General features: G+C 38.0%; 1 protein-coding gene across 10 annotated transcripts in view; it reads left to right on the top strand.

Moving 5' to 3' along the window:
- agrn (agrin) overlaps positions 1-26,386 on the top strand; it is a 305,226-nt gene that overhangs the window by 247,314 nt on the left and 31,526 nt on the right. For all 10 annotated transcript variants that reach the window (XM_051097130.1, XM_051097123.1, XM_051097124.1 and 7 more), the window contains 8 exons: positions 892-1,016; positions 1,101-1,206; positions 11,150-11,509; positions 14,257-14,382; positions 17,553-17,680; positions 20,719-20,833; positions 24,377-24,496; positions 24,744-25,082. In XM_051097130.1, coding sequence (XP_050953087.1) covers positions 892-1,016; positions 1,101-1,206; positions 11,150-11,509; positions 14,257-14,382; positions 17,553-17,680; positions 20,719-20,833; positions 24,377-24,496; positions 24,744-25,082 — 1,419 coding nt within the window. The remainder of the gene's footprint in view (positions 1-891; positions 1,017-1,100; positions 1,207-11,149; positions 11,510-14,256; positions 14,383-17,552; positions 17,681-20,718; positions 20,834-24,376; positions 24,497-24,743; positions 25,083-26,386) is intronic.

The raw sequence follows: 26,386 nt of genomic DNA, 5'->3' as shown, positions 1-26,386 counted from the left end.
TTTGAACAACTTTTTCTCAATATTTTGATTTTTTTGAACGCTCAGATTCCAGATTTTCAAATAGTTGTATCTCAGCCAAATATTGTTCTATCCCAACAAACCATACATCAGTGCAAAGAAATTGATATACATCAGTTTTAAAAAATTGACCCTTATGACTGGTTTTGTGGTTTAGGGTCACAATTATCTTAAACACTGAGATTTCAGTATAGAAGTAGAAAAAAAAATTCTAAATAAAATTCCAAATAATTATCTGATTTATACTAAATATTCTGGCATCAAGTAATTTCTGGCTTGTAAAACTACATTTCAATTTGTCCTACATTTAGCTATTTGCTATAATTACATGAAATCAATGGAGTTCAAAGTTGAATCTTCAAATGCACACCAGGGGTGACATTAAAATGTTATCCTGATGTCACCCCCTGTGTTGGCATGGTGAGTAGAATGAAGTCACCCTCAGCTATTGACAGGAAGTGAAGAGCTTAATGAACTCAACAGTCCCAGCATAGAAGTGTTCATGCAGCGATCCTGCCAGATAAAAGCTGCCACATGAAAGTGCAAAAGAGGAAGCCAGTCAATGCTGCAGGCCAGGCAGTGCAGCCCAGCGCTCTGATGTCAGAGTACAGAGTAGACTTCTGTGGCAGGCAAGGTCCTGGCTCTGCTACTGATGCAAGTCCATCTTTCTGATGAATATCTTCGGTGGAGTTCGCGGGGCTCGTATCAGAAGTGGGTCAACAAGTAGCCCGCCCTGAAATGACCAGCATATATTTTGATGCTGGTATCCCAAATGTCTGTCCATGTGTGTTAGCTTTAAAAGACTTTTCTTTTAAAAGAGTTTCTTTTTGCTTCTAATACTAAATATCAGTTAAGTATTAATCTATTCCACAGGGCCTGAGGCACTCATGTCCTGTGATGAGCTTGAGTGCTACTTTGGGGCCTCGTGTGTAGTGTTGAACGGACAGGCTCATTGTGAGTGCCCGTCACCAGATTGCGATGAGAAGAACAAGACCAAGGTGAGCTTGCATAAGAGATCCACACTTTACACTTAGTCTAGTGAAGAAAATTTCTTTTCTAATAATGGACATGTTTGTGGACAGGTATGTGGTTCTGATGGGGTCACCTATGCAGATCAGTGCCAGTTGAGGACCATTGCGTGCAGACAAGATAAGGAGATCACTGTGGAGCATTTAGGCCAGTGCAAAGGTGAGACTAGCCTCTTGAAATTAGATTTATTATCTGTTTTTTGCACTAATGCACACAGATGTCTAAGAAACTGTGAATAATTAAGAAAGTTGTTGGCTCATGAACCTCTATTTCAGTCCTCATTCCTTTTGAAAAAAAATAATGATTATATTCTTTTTTTCCAGTAAAATGTTATAAACATGAACAAACCAAGATAAATAGGCTACTTGATAAATAAAAGTATGTAATATAGTCTTAGGTTAAAAATACCAAAAAATATTTTCAGAGAATACATTTTTGTATTTTTACTGTATTTTTTTTAAATCCATTTCAACCAAATTTTGTCAGAGAATGTATTTTTTATGTTTTTTTTATTCTACTGTATTTCTAACAAATGTTAGGGAATGTTTTTTTAATATGTTTTTAATGTTTTTTTTGTTTTTTATTATTACATTTAGTAAAAAAAAAACATGTCAGTCTTTTTTTTCACACTAATACACACAGACATCTAAGAAAATATGAATGATAAATTTTAAAAAAGTCATTGGCACATGAACCTCTATTTAAGTCCTCATGATTCCTTTAACTGAAAAACAAAAATAATCTTAATGATTATTAATGTCTTTTTCCAGTAAAATATTATAACATAAATAGGCTACTTGACAAATAAAAAACAATTTATTTTTACGTTTTTTTCAATTTTAACAAAATTTCAACAAAAAGAAGGATCTTTGAATTTTGAATGTGCTGTTTTTGTTATTTTATTAGATTTTTATTAGCTTTTTTTAATAAATATATGCATAAATGATAGAAAGCACGAAAGTCAGAGCTCATTATTTTCCAGTAAAATATTATAAACATAAATAAACCAAGCTTAAATAGGCTACTTTATAAAAATAGTTTTCAGATAATATATTTTGTATTTTACTGTATTTTTGTCCATTTCAACAAAATTTTGTCAGAAAATTTTATTGTATTTCTAACAAATGTCAGGGAATCATTTTTGAATTAATGTGTTAATGTAAAATTTAATGTGTTTTTAAAATATTTTTATTGTAATTTTATTACATTTAGTAAAGAAGATTTTTTTTAATGGATTTTTGTAGTGTTTGAAACAATTTGTGGTAAAAATAGTGTGGTAAAAACAATACAAAACAATTTTAAAAACCCTGTTATATCACACATGAACAAAAATGAGCAATACATTTATTACAGTATTTATTAATCTTTGTTAATAGTTAATAAAAATACAGTAGTTCATTGTTAGTTCATGTTATTTCACAGTGCATTAACTAATGTTAAGACAAATTTAGATTTTAATAATGCATTAGTAAATGTTGAAATTAACATTAACTAAGATTAATAAATGCTGTAGAAGTATTGCTCATTTTTAGTTAACTAATGTTAACTAATGAACCTTATTGTAAAGTGTTGTAAAGTGTCTTCACAATTATCGATGCTTAGGTGTTTTAACTGAAAAAATACTGATCAAGGTAGTAAATTTTTGCAGTTTTACAAGATTTGTTGGGGCAAACTGTATGGCCCATATTTAGGAATCGGGTCACTGGGTGTGCAGTTGCGTGTGGGATGGATATGGGGGATTTTTATGTGGGTGGTGGGTGTTCAAGGGGACAGGAAACCTGCCTGACTGATGCTCCCCTGTAGATAGAGCCGTGCTGCTTGGTTTCAGGCTGGAGTCTTTGAATCCCCTGGAACTGGGAGACATTTGAGCTGTTTGATTTGCATCACCCCTGTGCGGATTAGGGAGAGTTAACTGCACAGTCTCAGGGAAGCACCTGCAATCCGCCTGCTGATGCTGTTTAGAGGCCTGCTTTGGGTAGAGCAGGCTGTGTAGACAGTTGGGCATCGCTTTCTTTTTCTCAGAAATCGTTCACCGGTCGCTGTGTACATGCGTGGGCAAAGGGACCTGGTAGAAGGCCAAGGTTAAGACTTTCATGTCGGCTGTATGTAAGAAGCGCTATGCCAGCTCACGTCAGAAGGCGTTCTGCAGGGAGCTGCTCAGAGATGGGCTTGACACGTGGTGGACATCGCCAGCTGCCGAATCCTGGATCAGGGCCAATGGCAGGTGCCAGACATTTTCAACAGCAGCCTATGCAGCCACTCTGTCAGACCTGTTAATGCCACATAAGTGCAGCTTGATCTAACATGAATCTGTGTGGAGTTGTTTTTCATAGCTAGAACCAGGTCCATATGGATTCTCTGCCAACAGAAAATTCAAAAGTTCAGTATGTCACTCCTTGCCTTTAATATAAAATCAGTTCGCCGCCTTAGGTGATTGTGAAGAATTAAAAAGCAAATCTGTAATAACCAAAATGTGAATGTGCTTTTTCTATGAAATCCTGTTCTATTTCCGCTGATGTCACTGAGGTCATTCAGGCTATTTTATCATTTTAAACTCACATTTCATTTAAGTCATCCTAGCGTGTGATGCTAATTTTTCAGTAGTGATGGATTAATATATTAATCAGGCTGATTAATTTGCCCATTCTGATGAGTCATGAGCCAAATAAACTTGTGAACAATTTTGTGAATGTAGTAAATAAATACATACATACATACATACATACATATAATTAGTGTATTTATTAAAAATAATACAATAATAACATTCAGATTGTTATTAGCGCTCTATGAAATATGTTTTATGTTTTCTTAAATTCCAATGTATTTTTTTTCCCAAATGTTTTTTCTGTTTTCATATTTCATTTAAATTTTTCTAGACTCTGTTTTAATGGTTAAATTAAAAAATATTTAAAATAATCAAAAAGCATATCTAATTAATTGAAATCGTAAAAGCGTACACAATTTAACAGCAGATTATTAAAAGTTCAAAAAAAATTGTATTTTTAAGTCCCTATAAAATCTTTCTTTTTTTTCTCAAATTCAGTTTTATTTTTATCAAATTTAGTTTTTTCCATTAATTTTAATGGTTTTATTACATTTTAATAATCAAAAGCATCTCTAATTACGTGATTATATATATATATATATATATATATATATATATAATTTTATTTATTTATTCATTTATTTTTTTATTCCAGAAATTCTGGGCTGTGTATTTGAATTTATTTCTGATGAATAAATTCAAGTCAACAATTTCTCTATTAAACATGTCTTTAAAAAGAATGTTTTAATAATAATTTATTAGTAGTAGTAGTACTATCATTACATTAATTATATATTTCTGTCAAGAGTTTCTTCAAGTTAAACCGAACTTTTATTTTGACGGTTTGCTTTGAAGACTTTTATGAGGGTAAAATGCCCACAAAGTGACTCTCAGAGCAGTTCTAGAGATTATGTTTATGTGTCCATATACTCATATATTGAGGTGGAAGAGGCTGAAAACACCGCAAGCGTCACACGCGCTTCAGTATGTGAAACCGTGTGCCTGCAACACTAGTCCATATCGTGTTTTGATTTGTGCACTGATCTACTTTTGATTTATTCATCCCAAATTTGTCTACAATATACAGTAAATTTAGGTGTTTTCCGCATCATGAAAGTCATGCGGCCCTTCATATTGGTCATGGGTGACTAATTTTCACCATCCAGTCAGTTTTTTTTGTGAACAGCAATTTGTGTCAGCAAATATTTTAGTTATTTGATTACAGCTCACATTTGGCAAACTGAAAATGGACCTGGTTATGTTACAACACAGCACAAACTGATGTTTGGAGATCACAATTGGACCATCATCCCTGTAGTCATTAACCAGAGTAACTCTCTGTCTTGCTCTGTTTTTTGGCATTACCTGCCTGCATGACAAGAATCCAGCTGCTCTTCTGGGTTTACTCAGGGATCTAGGAGGAAGTAGAGAGCGGGCTTAGGTTGGATCTTCACCAGCCTAGGGCGGAACTGGCAACAGCAGGACCATTTATTAATTTCTTCTCCGACATGTTGGGTAAAGCGGCCCGGGCTTCAGACTGCTCGGCAGCCCTGAGGTGGAGGGGTTAGATCACAAGCTCATTTCACGTGTGACTGGATGTGAATTAGCCGAAAGCCTGCCTTTCTCTCTATATTTCTCCCGCTGATCTCTTGACGCTCTCTCATCATCAACTCTTCTTGATGACAAACGGCGCTATGAAACGCCACACGGAGCGAGTTACTCCTCATGTTGCCATAGCAGGCAGCAGATGAGGCAATCAGTGGCACATCTTGGTACATGATGCAGGGCGTTCAGGGTCTTGAATGGCTGAGAAACTTTTGGCTCATCAAGAGTCCAAGACTTGGCAGTTCCTTGCGCTCACATATGGTGTCATCACCTGTACGCTTGCTGCAAATTGGCAGTCTACACATTAGCATATGGGACGGGCGGCTCTCGGCGTACATGTTAGGTTTGGTCATCGTTTTTGTTCTAAACAATATTTTCCGGTTTCAATACCAGTTTATCTCTGTCGTGCCACGGAAAAGAATTTCAAATCATCCCTCAGTGTTTAAAAATAAACTTAAAATGGAAACATACAGGGCAAGGCCTTACAGGCAGGATAGATGTTAAAATACAAACTGTCTTCTCTGATAAAATTGCTTACTCGCCTTGTCTGTGCAAAGTTACATCCAATTTTTCAACTTTTCTCATTACCATGTAAAGGCGGTAAACCCTGCAAGGTACTATTTACATAGGAAAAAATCCTCCCACAAGACTTTTGTCCCCTAGAGTTTACCTAGAGTTTATCCGCCTACTACAGCAGTAGTACCACTGCTATAAGGACCTTTAAAGCAAGTGTACATCTCAAATAACTTCCATTTTGTATGTAAGAATATTTACTGTATGTTTTAACAATATGACAAGAGTATTAGTGTAAATTACTCTGATTTACCCTGTACACCAGTTCTTCTCAACTACACTGTAAAAAATAAAAAACACAATTTGTTGAGTCAGCTTAAAATAATTTGTTACCCTGCTCAACTTGAAATGTTAAGTTGTACTAAGTAACAACTTGGATATTTGTGTTTGCTAAACTTAACAGATAGGTAAGTAACCCAGCTGCCTTAAAATTTTAAGTTGATTCAACTCAAATATCTAAGTTGTCACTTAGTATAATTTAACATTTCAAGTTGAATAAACTTTTTTTGAGTTGACTGAACTTAAAATTTTAAGGCAGCCAGGTTACAAATTATTTTAAGTTGACTCAACAAATTGTTTTTTACAGTGTAGGGGCCTCGGCAAAATTCCAAGGGGGCCTCGTAAATAGAAACCGTAATGGATAACTTAATCTAAAATATGTAGACCACGTTGTCTTTGTTTGTAAAACATCTTATAAGACTTAAGATATTCAGCAATCAGACATAAGTGGTTGAACATACTCTAGGCCTCAAAACTAGACACACAAACCTCAAGAACAGTTGCAATCAACAAATGTTAAAAAGATGAGCTCTTTACATCACAATGCAATAAATAAATAATAATAATGACAAAACAACAACAACAAAAAGTTTAAATTAAGTCAGCAAAACAACAATCCTGTAGAAGTAACTGCATAATTTATTCATGCTGCAGTGCTTGCTGGGAACTCACAGAGCGTTACCATTTCAACAATATGAAATTCTTTGTTCAGACAACTGTGTTCGACTAGAAGGAACAACATTTGGGGTAATTTTGTTGGCCTGACAAGATTTTTTATGTCATTTAAAAAAAAAAGCTTTTTTTTTTTTTTTGTATGTGAGACTCAAAATGTTTCGTAAGCCAGGGTTCCTTTTGTCTAGAAAAAACATGGATATATGAAGTAGTGATTTCTAGATCTGAAAACGTCACCTTTATATTTGTGACCCTGGACAACAAAACCAATTTTAAGTAGTACGGGTATATTTGTAGCAATAGCCAAAAATAAATTATGTGGGTCAAAATGATAGATTTTTCTTTTATGCTGAAAATCATTAGGATATTAAGTAAAGATCATGTCCCATTAAGATACTTTGTAAATTTCCTACCGTAAATATATCAAAACTTAATTTTTGATTAGCAATATGCATTGCTAAGAACTTCATTTGGACCAATTTAAAGGCAATTTTTTATTTTCATTTTTTTTGCACCCTCAGATTCCAGATTTTCAGATAGTTGTATCTCAGCCAAATATTCTCCTATCTTAACAAACCATACATCAATGAAAGCTTATTTTTTCAACTTTCAGATGATGTGTAATTCTCAATTTCAAAAAATTTACTCCTATGACTGTTTTTTTAGTCCAGGGTCACATTTAATAAAAGTATATATCTTGTCTAAAAAAACTCTTAAAAACAACATTCCTTGACACAAAAACAGTATTATTTATAAAATGATGATGGATTTGATTGTCTGCCATGACACTCGCTGTGAGAAATAACACAAACGGAGTGATACAAATGGTGAAACGGTTGGAGTTCTGTATTACTAGAATATTGCACTCCTCTCAGCCAATCAGATTCGAGGAACAGAAAGAAGTGCTGTATGTGTATATATACGGTGTAAATACATGTATACAATGTATACATATATATGTACACTGTGAGTAAAAAAAAAAAAAAAACAATTAAATCCTTACCCTTAATTCGTATCCTGTAAATCACAAACTGGACATCGGGGGCCTTAGAGTCAAAATGGTGAAACCACTGCTCTACGAAGTAAAGTAATAGCATGTAAATCTTTAGTTTTTGCCTTAACTAGCACTGGGAGATTTGACATTTTGTTGATGCCATGCCTTTTAATTAATTGACACTGCATCGCTGTATTGCACATAGCCCCGTCCCCATGAAATCTCATTGGTCCAAAATTCTGCTCCACTTAGCAGAGAAGATGCTGTCTTGTGTGGCCAGACTTGTGGACAGGCCGCAATCATAGTTTGTCTGGTTAGGACAGGAGCTACACTTGTTTTTACAAACTGAAGGATGAGTTGAAATTACTTTCTGTGGTGCTAGATTTGCATTAAATATACTGTTTATGGAGCTTGGCTTATTTTGAAACCAAAGCAATCTTCTTTACCCCTTTCATTTTTTAGTTTCTCTCTCTGCCTCTTTCAACTTCACTTCCGCCTAAAATACACACGCGCGTACAGTATTGTATGAAAAGACAGAAAGCCATCTTAATAACAGCCTTTCAAAAATAAGTATACGGCTATGGCGACTGAAGATGACAATGATTTTTGCGTCTCCTAATTGTGCAGCCTGCCTCTCTGAAAACCAAATGGAGCGTTAAACTTGATTAAGGCGAACTGACTGCTCCCGTTGCCAGTTGCTCTCTTTCAGCGTGCGTATTTGTGTCACAAAACCCAACGCTGAGGCGAACGACTCGAAGCCCACACCCCAGATCTCTCTTCCCCTCAGAGCTAACGCTACGCTGAGCTCCTGAATGACAGGTGCAGCCGAGTTGAAATAAGGAAACGCATGCCGTGACACACGGCGATAGCATCGGTGCTCTCCCGCACAAAGCTAGCGTATCTACACACTCGCCCAGGCTGTGACAGCCAGTCTGATAGAAGTAGTATTTCTGTAAGGTATCGTATTTCACACCTCGTCAGCTACTCGCTGTTCAAATGCGAGATGATTAGCATGTAATTAAGAGCCTGTGCTAGCATGTTATCGGGTTCCCGACCAAGCACGGTTAGCCTGTACACGAGGGATCTGTTAAAGTTGAGCACAAAGCCACGGATGATTGGGCGTTCGGATCCCTCGGTCCCTATTGTGGTGAAGTCTTCGCCTCGATTCGTCCGCACCGCGGTTATTATTGTCCTCTGAATCTTTTTTATACAATATCAGAGAATGTGCATCTTTGAAGAAGACTCTTGCATTGGTAATGTCTTTTTTAAGTTCGAGCTCAGCTGCTGCAGTGGAGAGGTTTGCGAGAGTGTTGACAAGGCTGCGGTGGTTGGAGCGTCGACGGATGCCTGCACCGAAGTGAGGGCTTCCTTTGAAGATGCAGCTAAACCCTGCTTTTCTGCCCTATTTATATCAATCATTCATCACTAGAGGCTCTGGCTGTCTGTGATTAAAGCCTCCCTACAGGAGGGCAACATCTGAATATGTATATATAATTCATATCTACAGGCACTCTCTCACATGCACAAGCACACTCTCTCACAGATCAACCGTATTCTGCAGTCTCAAACCCAGTAGTGCATAAACACTTCTGGTCAAGAGTCTGTGTAATGATCGGGTTGAGCTTGCGGAAAACCTAGCTTTTAAAAACCTCAAAGAATCACATCAGAAAGAAGCGCTGCAGCAACCTGGGTCTTCTACATGTGTAGTTCATTAATTTCATAGGGAATTTAAAGGCATAGTGCACCCAATAATGGAGATTCTGTCATTATTTTTCTCTTTCTCGTCATTCCGAACTTGTGTGACTTTTAAGAGATAAGGTTTAAAGAATACACTGGCTGCTATTCTTCTACGTAATGAAAGCAAATAAGTACTCAGACTGTCTAGCTACGAAACGACAAAAAAGCATCATGAAAGTGGTTTGTATGAGTCTTCTGAAGCCAAATTTAAAGAAATATTTCACCCAATAATACATATTATCATAATTTACAGTACTCACCCTCATGTTGTTGCAAACCTGTATGATTTCTTTCTTTTGTGGAACTTAAATATGAAATATGAAGTATGTCTTTCTTTGTTCAGTCGTAAAGAAATTGTTTTTTAAGGAAAACTTTTCAGGATTTCTCTCCATATAATGGACTTCTATGGTGCCCCCGAGTTTGAACTTCCAAGATGCCGTTTAAATGCAGATTCAAAGGGCTCTAAACGATCCCAGCCGAGGAAGAAGGATCTTATCTAGCAAAAGGATGATTTTGAAGTTGGAGAAGAAAATGAGATAGGAGTTTTTTGACATAACCTAACTGTCATGAACCGGAATACACAGAGTTCACACTGAGCTAGACAAGCATTTGAGGTTAAAAAGTATATAAATTCTAAATTTTTGTAGAAAATAACTAATCATTTCGCTAAATAAGACCCTTCTTTCTCGGCTGGGATCATTTGGAGCCCTTTGAAGCTGCATTTAAACTGCATTTTGGAAGTTCAAACTCGGGGGCACCATAGAAGTCCATTATATAGAGAGAAATCCTGAAATGTTTTCTTCAAAAAACATAATTTCTTTACAACCAAAGACAGAAAGACATAAACATCTTGGATGACAAGGGGGTGTGTACATTTAGCTGTAAATTTTTGTTCTAGAAGTGATCTACTCCTTTAATATCTCTAAAAACTATTTTGGTACCAGAATTTCCACATGAAGAGTGAACTGTTCCTTTAAGTCGTTATTCACTGTATTCACTGAAAATCTTTGTTCTAGCTCTACTTGGCATGTTCATTAGAGTTTATGGGACTAGAATGAATCTTTTTTGTCACATCTTTTCTATAAATTGGCTGATTCAGTTCACAGAACCGTTCTAAATGATTCCCTCAAAAAACCAACTGATCCAGATCAGTTATATTAGTCATTTGGATCAATTTTATTCTGCCTTTTTGAAGTCATTGTAATCATATGGAAAAGAACGACACGGACATTCATTCAAAATCTCTCCTTTTATGTTCTACACAAGAAAGAGAAAGTCATAGAAGTTTGGAACTACATGAGGTGCAAGTAAATGACAAAGTGTTCATTTTTGGGTGAACTAATTGTTTTAAGACTAAGCCCTTGTTGTTTGACTACAAAAGGGGCTCTTTGCAGGTGTTCAGGTGTTGGGGTGTAATGAAGCTTAAGTGATATGATTGAAACACGATGCTTTTTGCAGGCAGGAGTGGGTTTATTCCTGGTGTTTTCATGCATCTGATTTTGATATGAATCTGTGAGGCATACAAAGCGTTGCTCAGGCTAAGGACAACCTGCTGAAATCATGCTGAGGCTTTTTTTGTTTGTTTTAATGGCAAGGAAAAATGGGTGGGAGGTAGAATTCAAAGGTGAGAAAGAAGGCTTACAGAAACATTTCCATCTATGCTTACCCATCATTCCATTCCTGCTTTCTCCCAGAATCCATTGAGCTGACGGCCAAACCCACCCCCTTCCCAACCACCCACCGCACCACCCCTCCCACCGCTCACGTCAAGATCACCAAACAGAGCCATGGCCTCACCACCGCCACCACTTCAAGCATTCCCGAGGATCTGGACAGGTTCGTGGTGGAGGCACTGCCTCCACCGAAGGTGGTCGAGGCAGGAAAGTACTCCAGCTCTTTCACCACCCACCGCCCCACCACACTCAACAAACCACCCCGCACCCCATCCCCACCCCTGGACTCCAGCCCTGACTTTGACGAATCGGGCAGTGGAGAGCCCAGTGGGGACGACGAGATGGTGAGCGGAATGGAGGAGAGCGGAGAAGAGCCACTTGGTAATGCATTCACCATAATCTTTCAGTCATAAGGGGTTTAGGCATAATTGTCAAGAACAGATGACAAGAGATGATGAAATTCTCCCTTGTATGGACTGACCTTGTGTGCAAGATGACCTCGACTCGAATTGTAATGGCATATCAATTTAACACTGCCCATTATCTCAGCGCCCATTATTATTTGAGAGGTTTTGACACCTGACATCCAGCCGCTAAGTGAGCGGTTTCATTTGGAACCACTTTGGTGAATAATTCACCAAAATGACTAGCTTCAGTTTTTAGCGTGACCTAACCTTATGAGTAAGCCTCTTCTAAAGGCCATTTCATATGATGTCAAGGCAGCCACTGTTTCTTTCTCTCATGTGAGCTGTCTGTTTTTATCTGGAACCAAGCTTAAAACATAGACCCAGTGAAATTAATTGAGTTTTCTTTATTTTATGTCGACATATTTTCTATTGAAGTAAGAATTGGGGGTAGGACATATCAAAGGGCTCTGACATTATTTTAAAGTTCACTTGCAAAAATTTACAGATAATTTACTTACTCCTTTGTCATCCAAGATGTTAATGTCTTTCTTTCTTCAGTTCTTCAGTTCTTCATGTCTTTCTTTTTTCACTGGTGCCCGTGAGTTTGAACTTCCTAAATGCAGTTTAAATGCAGCTTTAAAGGGCTCTAAATGATCCCAGCTAAGGAAGAAGGGTCTTATCTAGCGAAACAATATTTTCTAAAAAAAAATACAATTTATATACTTTTTAACCTAAAATGTTCGTCTTGTCTAGCTCTGCGTGAACTCTGTGCATTCCGGCTCAGTACAGTACTCAAAATCATCTTACATCGCTGCAGAAGTACCAACCTAGTGTTTACAAAGTGAACACGCAAGGAGGGTCAAACACCCTTTGCAAAAAAGGTAAAACAGCGATATAGGATGATTTTGAAGAATTTTCGAGTTCACACAGAGCTGGACAAAACAAGCGTTTGAGGTTAAAAAGTTTATCAATTGTACATTTTTTTAGAAAATTAACCGAATGTTTTGCTAGATAAGACCCTTATTCCTCAGCTAGGATCATTTAGAGCCCTTTGAAGCTGCGTTTAAACTGCACTTTGGAAGTTCAAACTCGCGGACACCATAGTCCACTTTATGGAAAATATTCCTGAAATTTGTTTCTCAAAAAACACAATTTCTTTACAACTGAAGAAAGAAAGACATGAACATCTTAGATGACAAGGGGGTGTTCTGGAAGTGAACCTCTCCTTTAAGTAGCAAGTTATTTTAAATTTACTGGTTCTCAAACGGTTTTCACCCGGATTGTACTTAGGCAGACCAACATGTTACAAATGCAATCACTTATTTTTGTAGTTATTATATTAGTTTTAGATTTAAAGCATATAAAATGACTAAAATGTAAATATATTTACAGTACATTTCTGTCATATCCCATTTATAACTAATTTTGATTATATTATTGGTCACATTTTATTATTTCCAGACCAGCTGAGAACCACAGCTAGTTAATTTCCACCTTTCAAAACCTTGACAGCTCATGGAAGAAAGCAACAAAGACACTTACAAAATGAATCATTTCCAGGCGCTAACTATAATTTACATGTGTATTAAATTGGTTATTAAAGAAAATAAAGTATGACGTTAACATACTCAAATAATCCTACTCCAACAAGCAATGGCAAGTAGCTAGAAATGGAAAAATTAAATGATTTTAAGTTAAATTAATTAAAAATTCTAAACATTAGCCTATTTTGCCAGATGTGGATCTGTTATTTTTGTCAACCTTCTGCACACTAGCATAGAAAAGTAATAGATGTGGACTCTAATAGCCACAAAACTCCAATTTTGCTCTCCACTACAGCCGCCTCTAGGTTGACATACAAGTGACAAATCCCTCAATCCCTTTACTTGTTTTGTGTCCTTCACCCCCACGATACATAAAGTAGACCAGCTATTTTTATTCAGCTAATGCTGGCTTTACTGTTTAACTGCCTGAACTGGTATAAGAGAGAGCAGCAGGGCCTCAGATTTATTCTTTTGTCACTGTTGGACTGGAGCGCTCTTTGACACAGGACACATGAAGTCTGTCTGACATCGGAGTGGGAGGCATCTCTTGGGACTTTCTGATGACTTTCTGCCTCCCAGTGAACCAATAGCCTGTAAGGCTGAAGCAGTGTGGCGGCCAGCGTGCACCTCGGGGGCAGCGGCTCATAAATTTGCCCAGAGACACGGTGAAAAGACGTCCAGGGATGCTTTCCAGCTCTACGCCAAAAGTCATTTTCCACCACTCACTATTTTCACACGCTGCCTCTCTCATACTCACAGAGCCCTTGAACATCTGACGGCTTTATGGCTTGTTTGGCAAGCAGGAGATATTTTGCTCCAACCCACAGTGCTAATCTTCTGTATATATACTTGTAGGTGTGAGGCTGGCTCTGTAGCGAAGACAGTTTTAACAAGCTATTGTTAGGGTTTGACTAAATGTGAGTTTGAAAAGTAGGAATACATCAAGAAAGATGTAAAAGTCATTTCACAGCTCTTTGCAGATTGTTTACTGCAAATCAAAGAGTCAACCATAGAGCCGTCTGCCTCTGTAATTATTTGCACCATAATTTTCCTTCTCCACAACTTGACATGTTAATTGTTTTCGCAATTATACAAACATAGAGATACCAGTTTTAACTAGTTAGAAGCATAGAAGCTTCAAATCCTGCTCGTGTGACGTCTTCATCTCTCTCTTCAGGTACAGCAGTAGCAACTACCACTCTTCCCACAGCCGAAGAACGGTCTTCCTGTGACAACACACCTTTCGGCTGCTGTCCCGACGGAAAGACGGCCGCCATCAGCTCTGAGGGTACAAACTGCCCCTGTAAGTTCCCGCCAATCACTCTTAACCAAGTGTCGCTTATTTTATACTACTGATAACAGCACGTGTTCAGTTATTAACCGGGTGACCAGCTCTATGACTAAGCCGCCAACAGCGATTATTCTTTTTATCCTGCAAGACTGAGAGGATGGTGAGGAGGAGGGGGCCGGAGTTGTTAATGACAGGGGAAACCACTGTCTATGAGACATGCCATATGAACGTTGATTTTGTGTGCCCAGGGTCCAAAATTAGTACTTGTCATGCGCCAAATGACTGTAAAAATTACCGGTTACTCACAAATTGTCTTGTGACTATAAGGAATTGATATAATACACTGTTGAATTGAGTTGTGTATATAAAGAGTATACATAGATGTAATTTTAACATTTTAAAATGTAATTTATTTTTGTGCTGCAAAGCCAAATTCTCAGCAGTCATTACTCAAGTCTTCAGTGTCAAAAATCATTCTAATATGCTGATTTGGTGCTCAGGTATTTCTATTTATTAATAATGTTGAAAGCAGTAGCACTGCTTAATAAGAATCTTACAAACCACAAACTGTTGTGTATGTAAACAGTTAATTTTGGACCCTGAGTATGCCAGATGCAGGGGAGCAGGTTCGATGTCAGTAGCCGTAGCAAATGGATAAACTAATTCTCCAAAATGCGTTTTGACTGGCATTAGACCAGATGCGTCCATACACACACAAACCTTTTTTCTCACACCAGTCCCATCTGTTTTATAAGAGCACAAATTATACACAATGGAGACTAATCAATACAGGAGAGACAGCCAGTAGCAGGCAGATGTTTTGTGTTCTCTGTATGGGAACACTAGGTCAAGTGTTCACATCTTTTCTCATATCCGTCAGCCGGGTCTCGTAACTCCCCACCGTTTATTGGCGATTTGTCACAGCGGCCAGGAGCGAGGGCCCTAATGTCCATTGCGTTCAGTCTCTGCTGTCAGCTCGAGCTCTCCCCATGTCTCTCAAGCGCTAAGGAGAACTCCCTCTCACATCAAACTGTTTTACTCAAAGGCTGAAAACAGCAAACAGTGCAGTTTACCCCCTGCTGCCTAAATACGATAATGGATACAGTTGAGGTCAAAAGTTTACATACACCTGGCAGAATCTGCGAAATGTTATTTTTTTATTCAGTACAGACCCGAATAAGATATTTCACATAAAAGATGTTTGCGTATAGTCCACAAGAGAAAATAATAGTTAAGTTTGTAAAAATTACCCTTTTCAAAAGTTTACACACACTTGATTCTTAATACTGTGTTGTTACCTGAATGATCCACAGCTGTTTTTTTTTTTTTTTAGTGGTAGTTCATGAGTCCATTGTTGGTCCTGAACAGTTGAACTGCCTGCTGTTCTTCAGAAAAATTCTTCAGGTCCCACAAATTCTTTGGTTTTTCAGCATTTTTGTGTATTTGGACCCTTTCCAGCAATGACTGTATGATTTTGAGATCCATTCTTTCAAACTGAGGGCAACTGTGGGACTCATATGCAACTATTACAGAAGCTTCAAATGCTCACTGATGCTCCAGAAGGAAAAACCATGCATTAGGTGTATGTAAACTTTTGACTTAAACTTCCTTTAATGCTATAAATTAAAGGAAAAGTTGAAAAAGAAGCCACCCTCAAGCCATCCTAGATGCATATGACTTTTTATTTTCAGATGAATACAATCAAAGTTATATTACAAATGTCCTGGCTCTTCCAAGCTTTATTTTAATTTTTAGGTGAACTATCCCTTTAAGCTTCCCTAATGAAAACCTGTTCAACCAAGTTATAATTGATTAGGTCATGTTGAAATAATCAATCCAGTTTCCCAGTACTCAGATTATACCAACAATATCCAAAAAGTAACAAAAAAATTGACTTCAAAATTAAGTTTGGACCCTGGAAGAAAGTATTCGAAGAATAAAAGCCTAACAGTTCTTTTACTACAAGAATCATGTTGGTTGGTGTTCATTCTCCTCTGTTGTCATTTATGAACCAATTCCAAGCTTATGATTTAAACAGGGAGTCTAAGATGCCTCTACCTCTTTGCATAAAAGTTAAAATGTTAGTTAAGAATGAATTTACATATCTAATGTAAATTAAAATTATATATCTCATTGCACAAGAGGAAGCCATCTGGACGCTTTGTAACCAAAGATAAGGCTAGTTTTAATGAGTGCACGCTAGAAATGATGGACCATAGCCGTATTGTGGCGGAGAATTTAGGACTTTAATTTGAATCCACATCTAAAGCCTGATTTCTCCACATGTCTTTGCGCTCCGTGGGAAATTCCTGTCCTCAGATGTTTCCGATTTAGAATCCGATCGCTGTTTCCCTCCATCTCTCTTCACATTCAAATCTCCCCCATTTGCTCCTTTTTGAAAGTCCCATCAGATACGAGGTGATGTGTGTCTGTGCAAAAAGACCCTTATCATGCAGTTTTAACCAGCTTCTGTCACTCACCCGTTCCTGGGATTAGAAGACAATTACGGCTATCTTTCACGATAATCATACAAGTGCTTATCCCGGTCCCAGCCAAGCTGGAGCCTGGCCGGCATGATTGATTTGGGCAATTTGTTCAGCTGATTACATGCTGCACAGAACCCAGCATCAGACCCGCTCCCCACTCTCCGTCAGTCGTTTATTCATTATTTATTTTTCTCCGTCATGTAAAAACGGGCCTCTGATCCTCTCTCACTCTTTTTCCGCTTATTAGTGTCAATGAGAAAGGTCAGCAGTAATCTTAAAGGAATGTTTAATGATGACCCCGACCCTAGTCGGGACATATGAAAGTGTCTTTTAACCTTATTTCTGTGATATATTGTGCAATGTATGTCAGTGTCGCTGTCTAACCGATCTCTCTCCACTCAGTCCTCCATGCCAGCTTTTGGGAAGAGTCTCGGTCTGGTAAACTCCAGTCCATCCTTCCTTCCAGACCTTTATCCATATTCTCACATACTTCCCTATACCTCCACCTCCACTGCAAACAAATCTCTCTTGTTCACTCAGTGAACCCCACGACTAACCTCACAGAAGCTCCATCACTAACTTACAGACTGGCATTGCACCAACCACAAGTGTGTAGCTGAGAGTGGACTGGCACTGTGCATCTCATCAAAGTGTCTTTTTATGTAACCATATTTGCTTCCCCGCCTTGCCCTACAGCCACCATGCGTTTCAGCGGCTTCCTGCACCTGGATAAGGTAGAGGGTCAGGAGGTCTTCTACACACCGGAGATGGAGGACCCAAAGTCAGAGCTGTTTGGTGAAACGGCCCGGAGCATTGAAAGCGCTGTGAGTTATGCAGCTCAAACTTATGCTTGAGTTCACTTTCAGTTCAGCTTTGAAAAAAAGTTCAGATTTCGGTTACAGTTTCATTTTAATTAAAAAAACCCTACAAAAACTACATCGAGTTTTACGCCACTTTAGTGATGCTACATTTTTCAGTAGTGTGGCAGTGGCTTAACAGTTTCAAAACACTCTAAACTTGATTGAAGATTAGCTTCTTGTTTATCACAGATCCTTTTCTTGTTTGTTTCAAGCCTTCACTTCTTTATCCAGTCTCTTTTCTCTTGAAGTTGGCCCATTGGGAATTAATGCGGAATGCGTTGTGATAATTGGTGGAATTATCCAGTGAAATAGGTTGAATGTGAGAAAGTGTTTGAAAAAACATGTCTGGTGATCTGTCAGCCTCTGGAAAAGCAGTGCATTAGCATAAGAAAAAAATACAGACACTTGATTTTGAAGTTTGTGATCAATACAAATCCCATTATAGCATCCAGCACTCAAAACTGTCCAGATGCTAAAAATAGTCTGCAATGATACCAACATTTCAGTAGCCCATACCAATACTAGTGAAATTTCACATTATTTGATACTAATTTGAACAGTGCAGAAAAAACTAACATGCTGTTAAATTTTCACCTTGAAATATTAGTTTAAATATAAATAAATTAATTAAAGTATTTCTCAAACACGTAAGCATTACCTTAAACATTACTTCAAATGTTAACAATTAAATTCAGTGAGGTTTTTTTTTCTAGAGGTCGACCGATTATCGGTGCCGATATTAAGCATTTTAATGGTTGTCAGTATCGGTCACTTTCTTAACTGATTTGTTGTCAGTATCGGTCACTTTTTTAACCGATTTGCTACTAAAATAATTAAAAAACATTTAAAGTTTCTGTCAGAGCCCTTGTTATTCTTAATTGTCACATTGATTTTCATTTTTGACATATATATCGGTTCAAAATATTGGTTATTGGTCTACTTGATCTGTAATATTCAGTATCAGCATCAGCCCTGAAAAACACATATCAGTCAACCCCTAGTTTTTCTCTCTTTTTTATTTCTTTAATAATTTTTTTATAATAAATATTTATTTTTTTAATACTTTTCCAAAATGCATTTTTTAATTATAATTTTAATAATCTATTCAATGTTTTTCAAAACACATTACAAAGACAAAAAAGCATGAATTGGGGAACAAATATAAATAAATAGATAATAAAATAAAAGTTTGATTATAATAGCAACAGTGAGCTATTACAAAGTAAATTACAGAAATTTCAAAGGAAAATTAAACATTTGGACGAAGAAGTGTTTTTGATGCATCACCAATAGTTCAAAATCAGCTGCTATCAGTGTTATTTTTGTATGTATACTATTATAGTATTTAGAAATATTTTGAAATTTTTATTTATATATTTTTAGTTTTCATTTTAATTTTCAACATTTTTTATGCTTTTGTCAGTAGTTTTTGGGTATTTCTTATTTTTATCTATCATAGGGTTAGAGATAGTTTTAGTCAATTTAAGTGTAGGCTTTTGATCTAATATTTGCTGTATATTTTATTTGAGTTTAGTTTTATTCCATTAACATAAAATGATTAATAATAGTTTTAGTTGTAGTTAACGGTATCAACATTGGATGGTATCTTGGCCTCAAAGCACCGATTCTTTTGACATACTGATAGCCTTAGCTTCCTTCACTGAGTTTTTCTTGGATTCTTCAGCTGACACTGCAAACTACCTGCCGACATCTGCTGAAGAAGCTGGCGATTTGTTCTCGCCTTGTTAACCCATTTTGGGTGTGTCTGGGAATGAAGGGCAGTACGATAATGAGTTCCACTTATCACTCTAATGTTAGCTAGTGCTGTGACCGAGATTCCCGACAGGGACTAAGCGAGGATGTAATCAGCCTTTCTCTAGGAGCGCTCTACCTGACACAGAAAGCTAATCCCCCATACTTCACTCTCGCTCGGTGAGGTCCAAATCTCAAATGGGGCCATGGGCAGTACAGTGCCAGCAATTGAAATGGTTTCACTTGCTTTGAGCATGTCCTAATCCTGCTTCTTCATGATGTTCATGATGCCCTCAGGTTCAGCGGAGCACCTCCTCCCCTTCACGCCTCGATATCTCCACCCTGTCTTTCCCTTCACTTAATTTCAACCCTGTCCGCTAGACTCTGTGTAAGCAGCTTCTGAGGATAGAGACCAGTTTCTGGGTCAGCGTTTCCATCCGGCTATGCTGGGCAGCCTGGTTTTGTTGGGGATCTCTCCAGTGAGGCCTGAAGGAAGGGAGGGAGCGTCTCCTTTCATTTCTTGCGCAGCATGGATCCAAAAGTACAATGAACTCACACAGGGTCAGCCTAGAGGCAAAAGCCATTATGTCTGCGACAACTGTGCGCTCTTCCAAATTCAAGTGCAGCTGTGAATGAAAAGATTCGAAGAAGGAAAACACAAGGCCCTTGGGTGGCTTGAATGGGGTACTCGAAGGACGTCCTGCTGAGGCACTCTAACAGAATGTGCACACACGTCAGAAAGCACTAGAACAACTCACAAAGCGGTTTGTGAGTCGATTGAGTGCATCCTAATTGGAAACCACTTCTCGTTTGCTCTAGTTTTGACCAATTAGGTGCACTGAAATGAATTTGGTTTTGGTGAAATGGTCCTTGTATTCAGGGAAACCAGCAGCAACTAAGCTTTTCTTACGTTGTACCAAATCGGTGACAAAACTGTCCTACGTGTACCGAGGTGGAAACTGAGTTGATTCTAAACAGGCAGTGTTGTAATCTGACATTTACCGCTGACTTCGAAACGTGTTCATGTAATTACTTCTGCGCTGTAGTTAAATGTCAATTTGTGCACCGAGACCCGATGGGGTTCACTAGAGTTTTTCCTCTGACACACTTTCTCATCCTGTGGAGGAATTTGGTGTTAACAAGAACTAGATCAGCATATCGAGCTTATTACCAGTTCACACACTGCACTTGGAGCATTTACTTCTTTGTTTTTCTCTGTCTTACTTTCTTTCTGCTTTTATTTTCTCCAGCTGAATGAGTTGTTGCGCAAGTCGGATGTCCAGAAGGACTTTAAGAGTGTCCGTGTGAAGAATCTGGCCCCCAGCAACTCCATAATAGCCTTTATTGAAGCTCACTTTGACCCAGGTAAGTTTACACCAAAGATTTTTGTTAAAGATTGTTTCCTCAAAAAGGTCTCTCAGAATGAATTCTGCCTAATGATAATGTTTTCCATAAACATGCTGTTTGTATCCTTTCAGTGGCCAACTCACTGGATTTTGGGGTGCCAAATTCATCTCCTTGGGGCCACAGTCCGGCAGTGTTTAGTTCCAATCTTCCTCTAACACACGTACCTGTAGTTTTCAAATAGTCCTGAAGGACTTTATTAGCTGGATCAGGTGCATTTAATTAGGATTGAAGTTAAACTCTGCAGTGCTGTAGCCCTCCAGGAACTGAATTTGGCACCCCTGATCTAACAGCTCAAACTTACCCACAAAATTAACACTGAGCACAATGTGGACACTGATAGCTATCTTGTGTAACAGAGGCCAGCTAGTGGCTGTGAAGAGGTGCCCGCTTGATGCTAATTCAAATCCTGCTTGAAGCATTGTAAGTAGGGCCAGATATGTTGGTGTCCTGACCCAGATGGGAGTACAGTTTTAGGGGTGGGGCCAACTAGTAGGAGCTGCAAAATCAAACCTCACTCTCCAGGCCTTAAGAGGCACACAGCTGACTAGGAATTGTGGTCTTTAGCGTCCTTCTAAATATGCCAGCCAAAAGTGGGATTTGAATCCCACTTCTAGCAGTGAGGACCAGTTACATTGGTGCCGTGACTCGGATGTGAGTACATTTGGGTAAACCTCACTCTGCAGGCCTTGAAGGAACACTCCACTTTTTTTGAAAATAGGTTCATTTTCCAACTCCTCTAGAGTTAAACTGTTGAATTTTACTGTTTTTGAATCCATTCAGCCGGTCGCCGGATCTGGCGATAGCACTTTTAGCATAGCTTAGTATAGATCATTGAATCTGATTAGACCGTTAGCATCTCGCTCAAAAATTACCAAAGACTTTCAATATTTTTCCTATTTAAAACTTGACTCTTCTGTAGTTAGATTGTGTACTAAGACTGATGGAAAATGAAAAGTTGCAGTTGGAGCTATACTCTTATATTACGCAGCGCCTGAAAATAGGCTAACTTCCGTCAACATAACCAACATGACCACCTGCTTGCACAGGGAGACTATTAGTTGCTAGTTCCTAGCCATATCGGTCTAGAAAATCGCAACTTTTTATTTCCCGTCAGTCTTAGTACACAATGTAACTACAGAAGAGTCAAGTTTTAAATAGGAAAAATATCGAAACTCTTTGGTCATTTTTGAGTGAGATGCTAACGGTCTAATCAGATTCAATGATCTATGCTAAGCTATGCTAAAAGTACTACCGCCAGACCCAGAGATCGGCTGAATGGATTCGAAAATGGTAAAACTCAACGGTTTAACTCTAGAGGAGTTGGAAAATGAGCCTATTTTAAAAAAAAATTGGAGTGTTTCTTTAAGAGGCACGCAACTGACTTGATTGACTTGATTGACTCAGTTGTTGTTGGTTTGAATCCCACTCCAAGCAGTGCGAATAAGACCAGTGCCGTGTGCCGTGACCCTGAAGGGAGTATATTTTTGAGGGGTGAGTGTAACAGTGGCCAAGTAGTAGGAGCTGTGCAGGTAAACCTCACTCTCCAGGCCTTAAGAGGCACGCAACTGACTTGATTGACTCAACTGATGATGGTTTGAATCCCACTCTAAGCAGTGCAAATAGGACCAGTTGCATTAGTGCCGTGACCCGGATAGGAGTACATTTTTTAGGGGTGAGTGTAACAATGGCCAGCTAGTAGGAGCTGTGCCAGTAAACCTCACTCTCCATGCCTTAAGAGGCACGCATCTGACTTGATTGACTCAGTTGAAATTGGTTTGAATCGAACTCCAAGGAGTGCACATAGGACCAGTTATATTGGTGCCGTGACCCGGATGGTAGTGAGGTTTAGGCAAGTGTATGTTACAAAGGCCAGCTAATAGGAGGTGTACAGAAACCTCACTCCCCTGGCCCCAAGAGGCACATTAGTGACTGGTGCTATGGACTGCTGTCTTGAGTGTCCTTGTTAGTGCACCAACCTCTCACGTCGATTGATGCTGATTCAGATCCCGCAGTGTGAGTAGAACGAGTAACACTTGCAGACTTGAAAGTTTCAACTGAACACGTCTAGCATGCTATGCCACTATCTAAACTCTTTAAAATGCAGAAAGTGTGCTTGCACATTTGCATGTATACCCAGTTATGCTTTTCTCCATCATTTGATTAACATTGATTAATAACAGTTGCCATGACAACAGATCTTTTAAATAAAACCTTTCCACCAGTGTGGGGAAGGTTACTTTGTAACAATGTAAAACTGTAACAGGTTACATATTACAAGTTACCCTATTTAAAATGTAATAAGTAGTGTAACTATTTCAATTACTTTATTAAAGTAATGTAACTGATTACATTTGATTACTTTTTGATCACTTTTGATTTTACATTTCTAATGGAATTTGTAGTTACATTTATTTTGTAATTAAATTATGTAATGCCGTTACACGTAACTAGTTACTCCCCAACACTGTTTCCAACTTTTCATAGATGGTAATAGTGCAGTGTTCACTAAAATTAAACATTAAAACTAAACAAAATTAAACTAAAATTTACCTAGTTTGCATAGACAATGAGGTGTGTCTCACTGGCAAGAATAACTGTAACTTAATTTAAGTATTTCAGTGCATTTATCTGGATTAAACTGCATTGTATGTGCTTAGTGCTTAGTGAAGACAGTTTTTGCGCTAAAATGTGGCACTGTTTAGTGAATTTGCCCCTAAATGTTCTTTATTATCTGTCTTCCCCAGTCCTTCTGTCTTTCGTTATCCTGTTTTTATTTACTTCCCTTTTTCAAGCTGCTTCTAATTTATTTCTAAAGCGGCTCTAGCACACAAAGCACACAGTCCGACTTATACCCTCCTCTCACATCAAAATTCCCCCAGTCTGCCGCTCCTTTAGAAACATGCCCGCGGCAAGAAATAAAAAGCACATAAAAACTCCCTTGTATGTTTGAAGAAAATAATAATTCAACACAGCAGAATGAGGCGTATAAGTTAAGTAAAAGAATCCCTGAAGATACTGCTCTCGTCTTTTCCGTCTGCCAGAGCGGTCAGAGAGCATGGCCTTTTTAGCGAGGTAATTTATCAGCTAGGGGTTCTGAAAAAGCTCCTTTATTTCAGTCTCCATCGCTTCTCGTGCTTTTAAGACCCTGAGCATCACACTAGCTGATAAAAATCTCCTTCGCTATTCTCTTTTTATTGGTCCCCTTCAGCGGCACAAGAGCACAATTCTAACACAAGCGCCTGTCATAAAGGCGGTCTGTGGTGGCCAGTAACAGGGCCATCTGTGGAAGCGTTATTAGAGTGTTTCATCCCAACGTCCCTGAAATGCATGGCGGCTCAAGAACAGCTTCTCCCAAGGGCCTATTGCACGCAGGCTTTTCTGTATATATTTGCAGTATGTTATGTCAAGTGCGATGGTGGTGGGGCTGGTTAGTGTCGGTTCTTCATACTCCGCTGTGCAATACGTTCACCCCTGGCTCTGTTTTGTGTTCTCGTGCTATAGACACAAGGTTCAGCGTGGAGGATATCGAGGGAGCTCTTCTCAAACAGCTCAAGGCATCTAAAGACACTGGTATCGTTGTGAAGAAACCTGAGGAAGAGAACATCCGCATCACCACCTATGGTAACCCGCTTGAAATTGCTTTTCTGTCCCCTCTCTTTTTCTCTAGCTGCCTTTTGTTGAATGTGATTGCTCTTCAAGCTGGCATTTGATAACCACAAGTGCCCGTGGGACTCAAATAACTCAAAAAGATCCAGCTTATTGAACGTGAGACTGTATGTCTTAGCCTCGGTTTCATTTGACAAGAATTAAATATGTCTACCCTGAATAAGGTCTGTTGACCTACTTTCTCCTTCTCTCCATTTTTCAGGTCTTTCAGCTGTTCCTTTCTTCACCACCACGACAACCACCGTGGCGTCTGTCACAACTCCCACCACCACTACGATGTCTCCCACTTCTGCATTTACCACGCTCCGCCCGACCACCACCAGACGGCCCTTCACCAGCCGCAGGACCACCACGGCCGCACCAGCAACCACCACTACACCCCAGGCCCCCACAACCACAGTCTCACTGAAGAGCAAACTAATCAACACCCACAGGCCGTGCGACTCCCAGCCCTGCCGCCATGGTGGAACCTGCGAGGAGGAAGACAATGACTTCACCTGCATCTGTCCTGCAGGAAGAGGAGGAGCCGTCTGTGAGAAAGGTGAGGAGAACTACAAAAATGAGAACAAATCATTGCATTGCAGGGATAACTGAGTGAATGGGTGAATCTCATAAAATCATAGCCAGGTCATATTTTAATAACCCCATCATCAACAGAAAAGAAATTGCTAATACTTTACAATAGGGTTCATTAGTTAACATTAGTAAACACAGCACCGCTCTTCTGTCACTTAATCTTTTATTTTGGTGCGTCAATCTATTAAATTGACTATATCAAAAAAACAGTCTTTTTTTTACATTTTATTTTACATTCATCACCAATAAGACAAAAAAGCACAAACATTTCAGCTCAAGGCCTTCTTCAGTGTACGTTAACAATAGTTAACATTAGTTAACATGAGCTAAGAATGAACAATACCTCTACAGCATTTATTAATCTTAATGTTAATTTCAACATTTACTAATGCATTATTAAAATCACAAGTCGTGCTTTAGATAATGCACTGAGAACTAACATAATTAAACAATGAACACTATTTTTATTAACTAAGGTTAACAAAGATGAATAAATACTGTAATAAATGTAATATTTTTTGTTTGCTGTTCTTTGATGTTAACAAATGACACCTTATTGTAAAGTGTTACCAAAATGTTTGCATAATAAAACAAAAACTATTTTTTAGGACCATTTAAAATTTATTTGTTGAATTATTATGTTATTTTCATGAAAATTAAACACATTTGTCCTTTATAGTTTATTCTTGTAATCTCATTACTGCAATGTGTCTAGACAGTTTAATTTTGAGTTTTTTTTCTTTGGTAATTATAATTGTTCTCAGTGGCAATTCTTATTAAAATGCTGTAACAAGATGTTGTTATTAAAAGGCAGTACAAAAAAATACTACCATAAATACTTTACAGTTATAAACATATCAATGTTTTAATAGAATTTATAATATATTACGTATTTAAATAAAACAAATATATACTTTTTTTCATTACACTAATGTGACTTTGAGAAACACTTGTGTTTTGTTACAATGAAAATAATGCATTTCATTTAATTATAATCCTTTTGATCCTTTTGAACAGAAGTACACTTGAATATTTCAGATACATTTGAATATTAATAACTATTAATAAATGATTGCAATTAAATATGTATTATTTACACTGTTGTTATTTATTATTAATGTTTCAGCATTTTTGAATCCTTTGGGGGAAAAAAAGTATTCAATAAGGATTGAATATAAAATTGTAGCCCTGCTGTTACTCTGAAGAAATTTTAGCTCAATTCATTGCCTCAGTTGGTGGTATTGGGATATGAAACTACCTTTTGCAGCT

This window comes from Labeo rohita, chromosome 23 (assembly GCF_022985175.1).
Source record: "Labeo rohita strain BAU-BD-2019 chromosome 23, IGBB_LRoh.1.0, whole genome shotgun sequence".
Classification (NCBI taxonomy): domain Eukaryota; kingdom Metazoa; phylum Chordata; class Actinopteri; order Cypriniformes; family Cyprinidae; genus Labeo; species Labeo rohita.
Note: the sequence above shows the minus strand (reverse complement) of the source record. Positions and strands in the feature narration are given on the sequence as shown.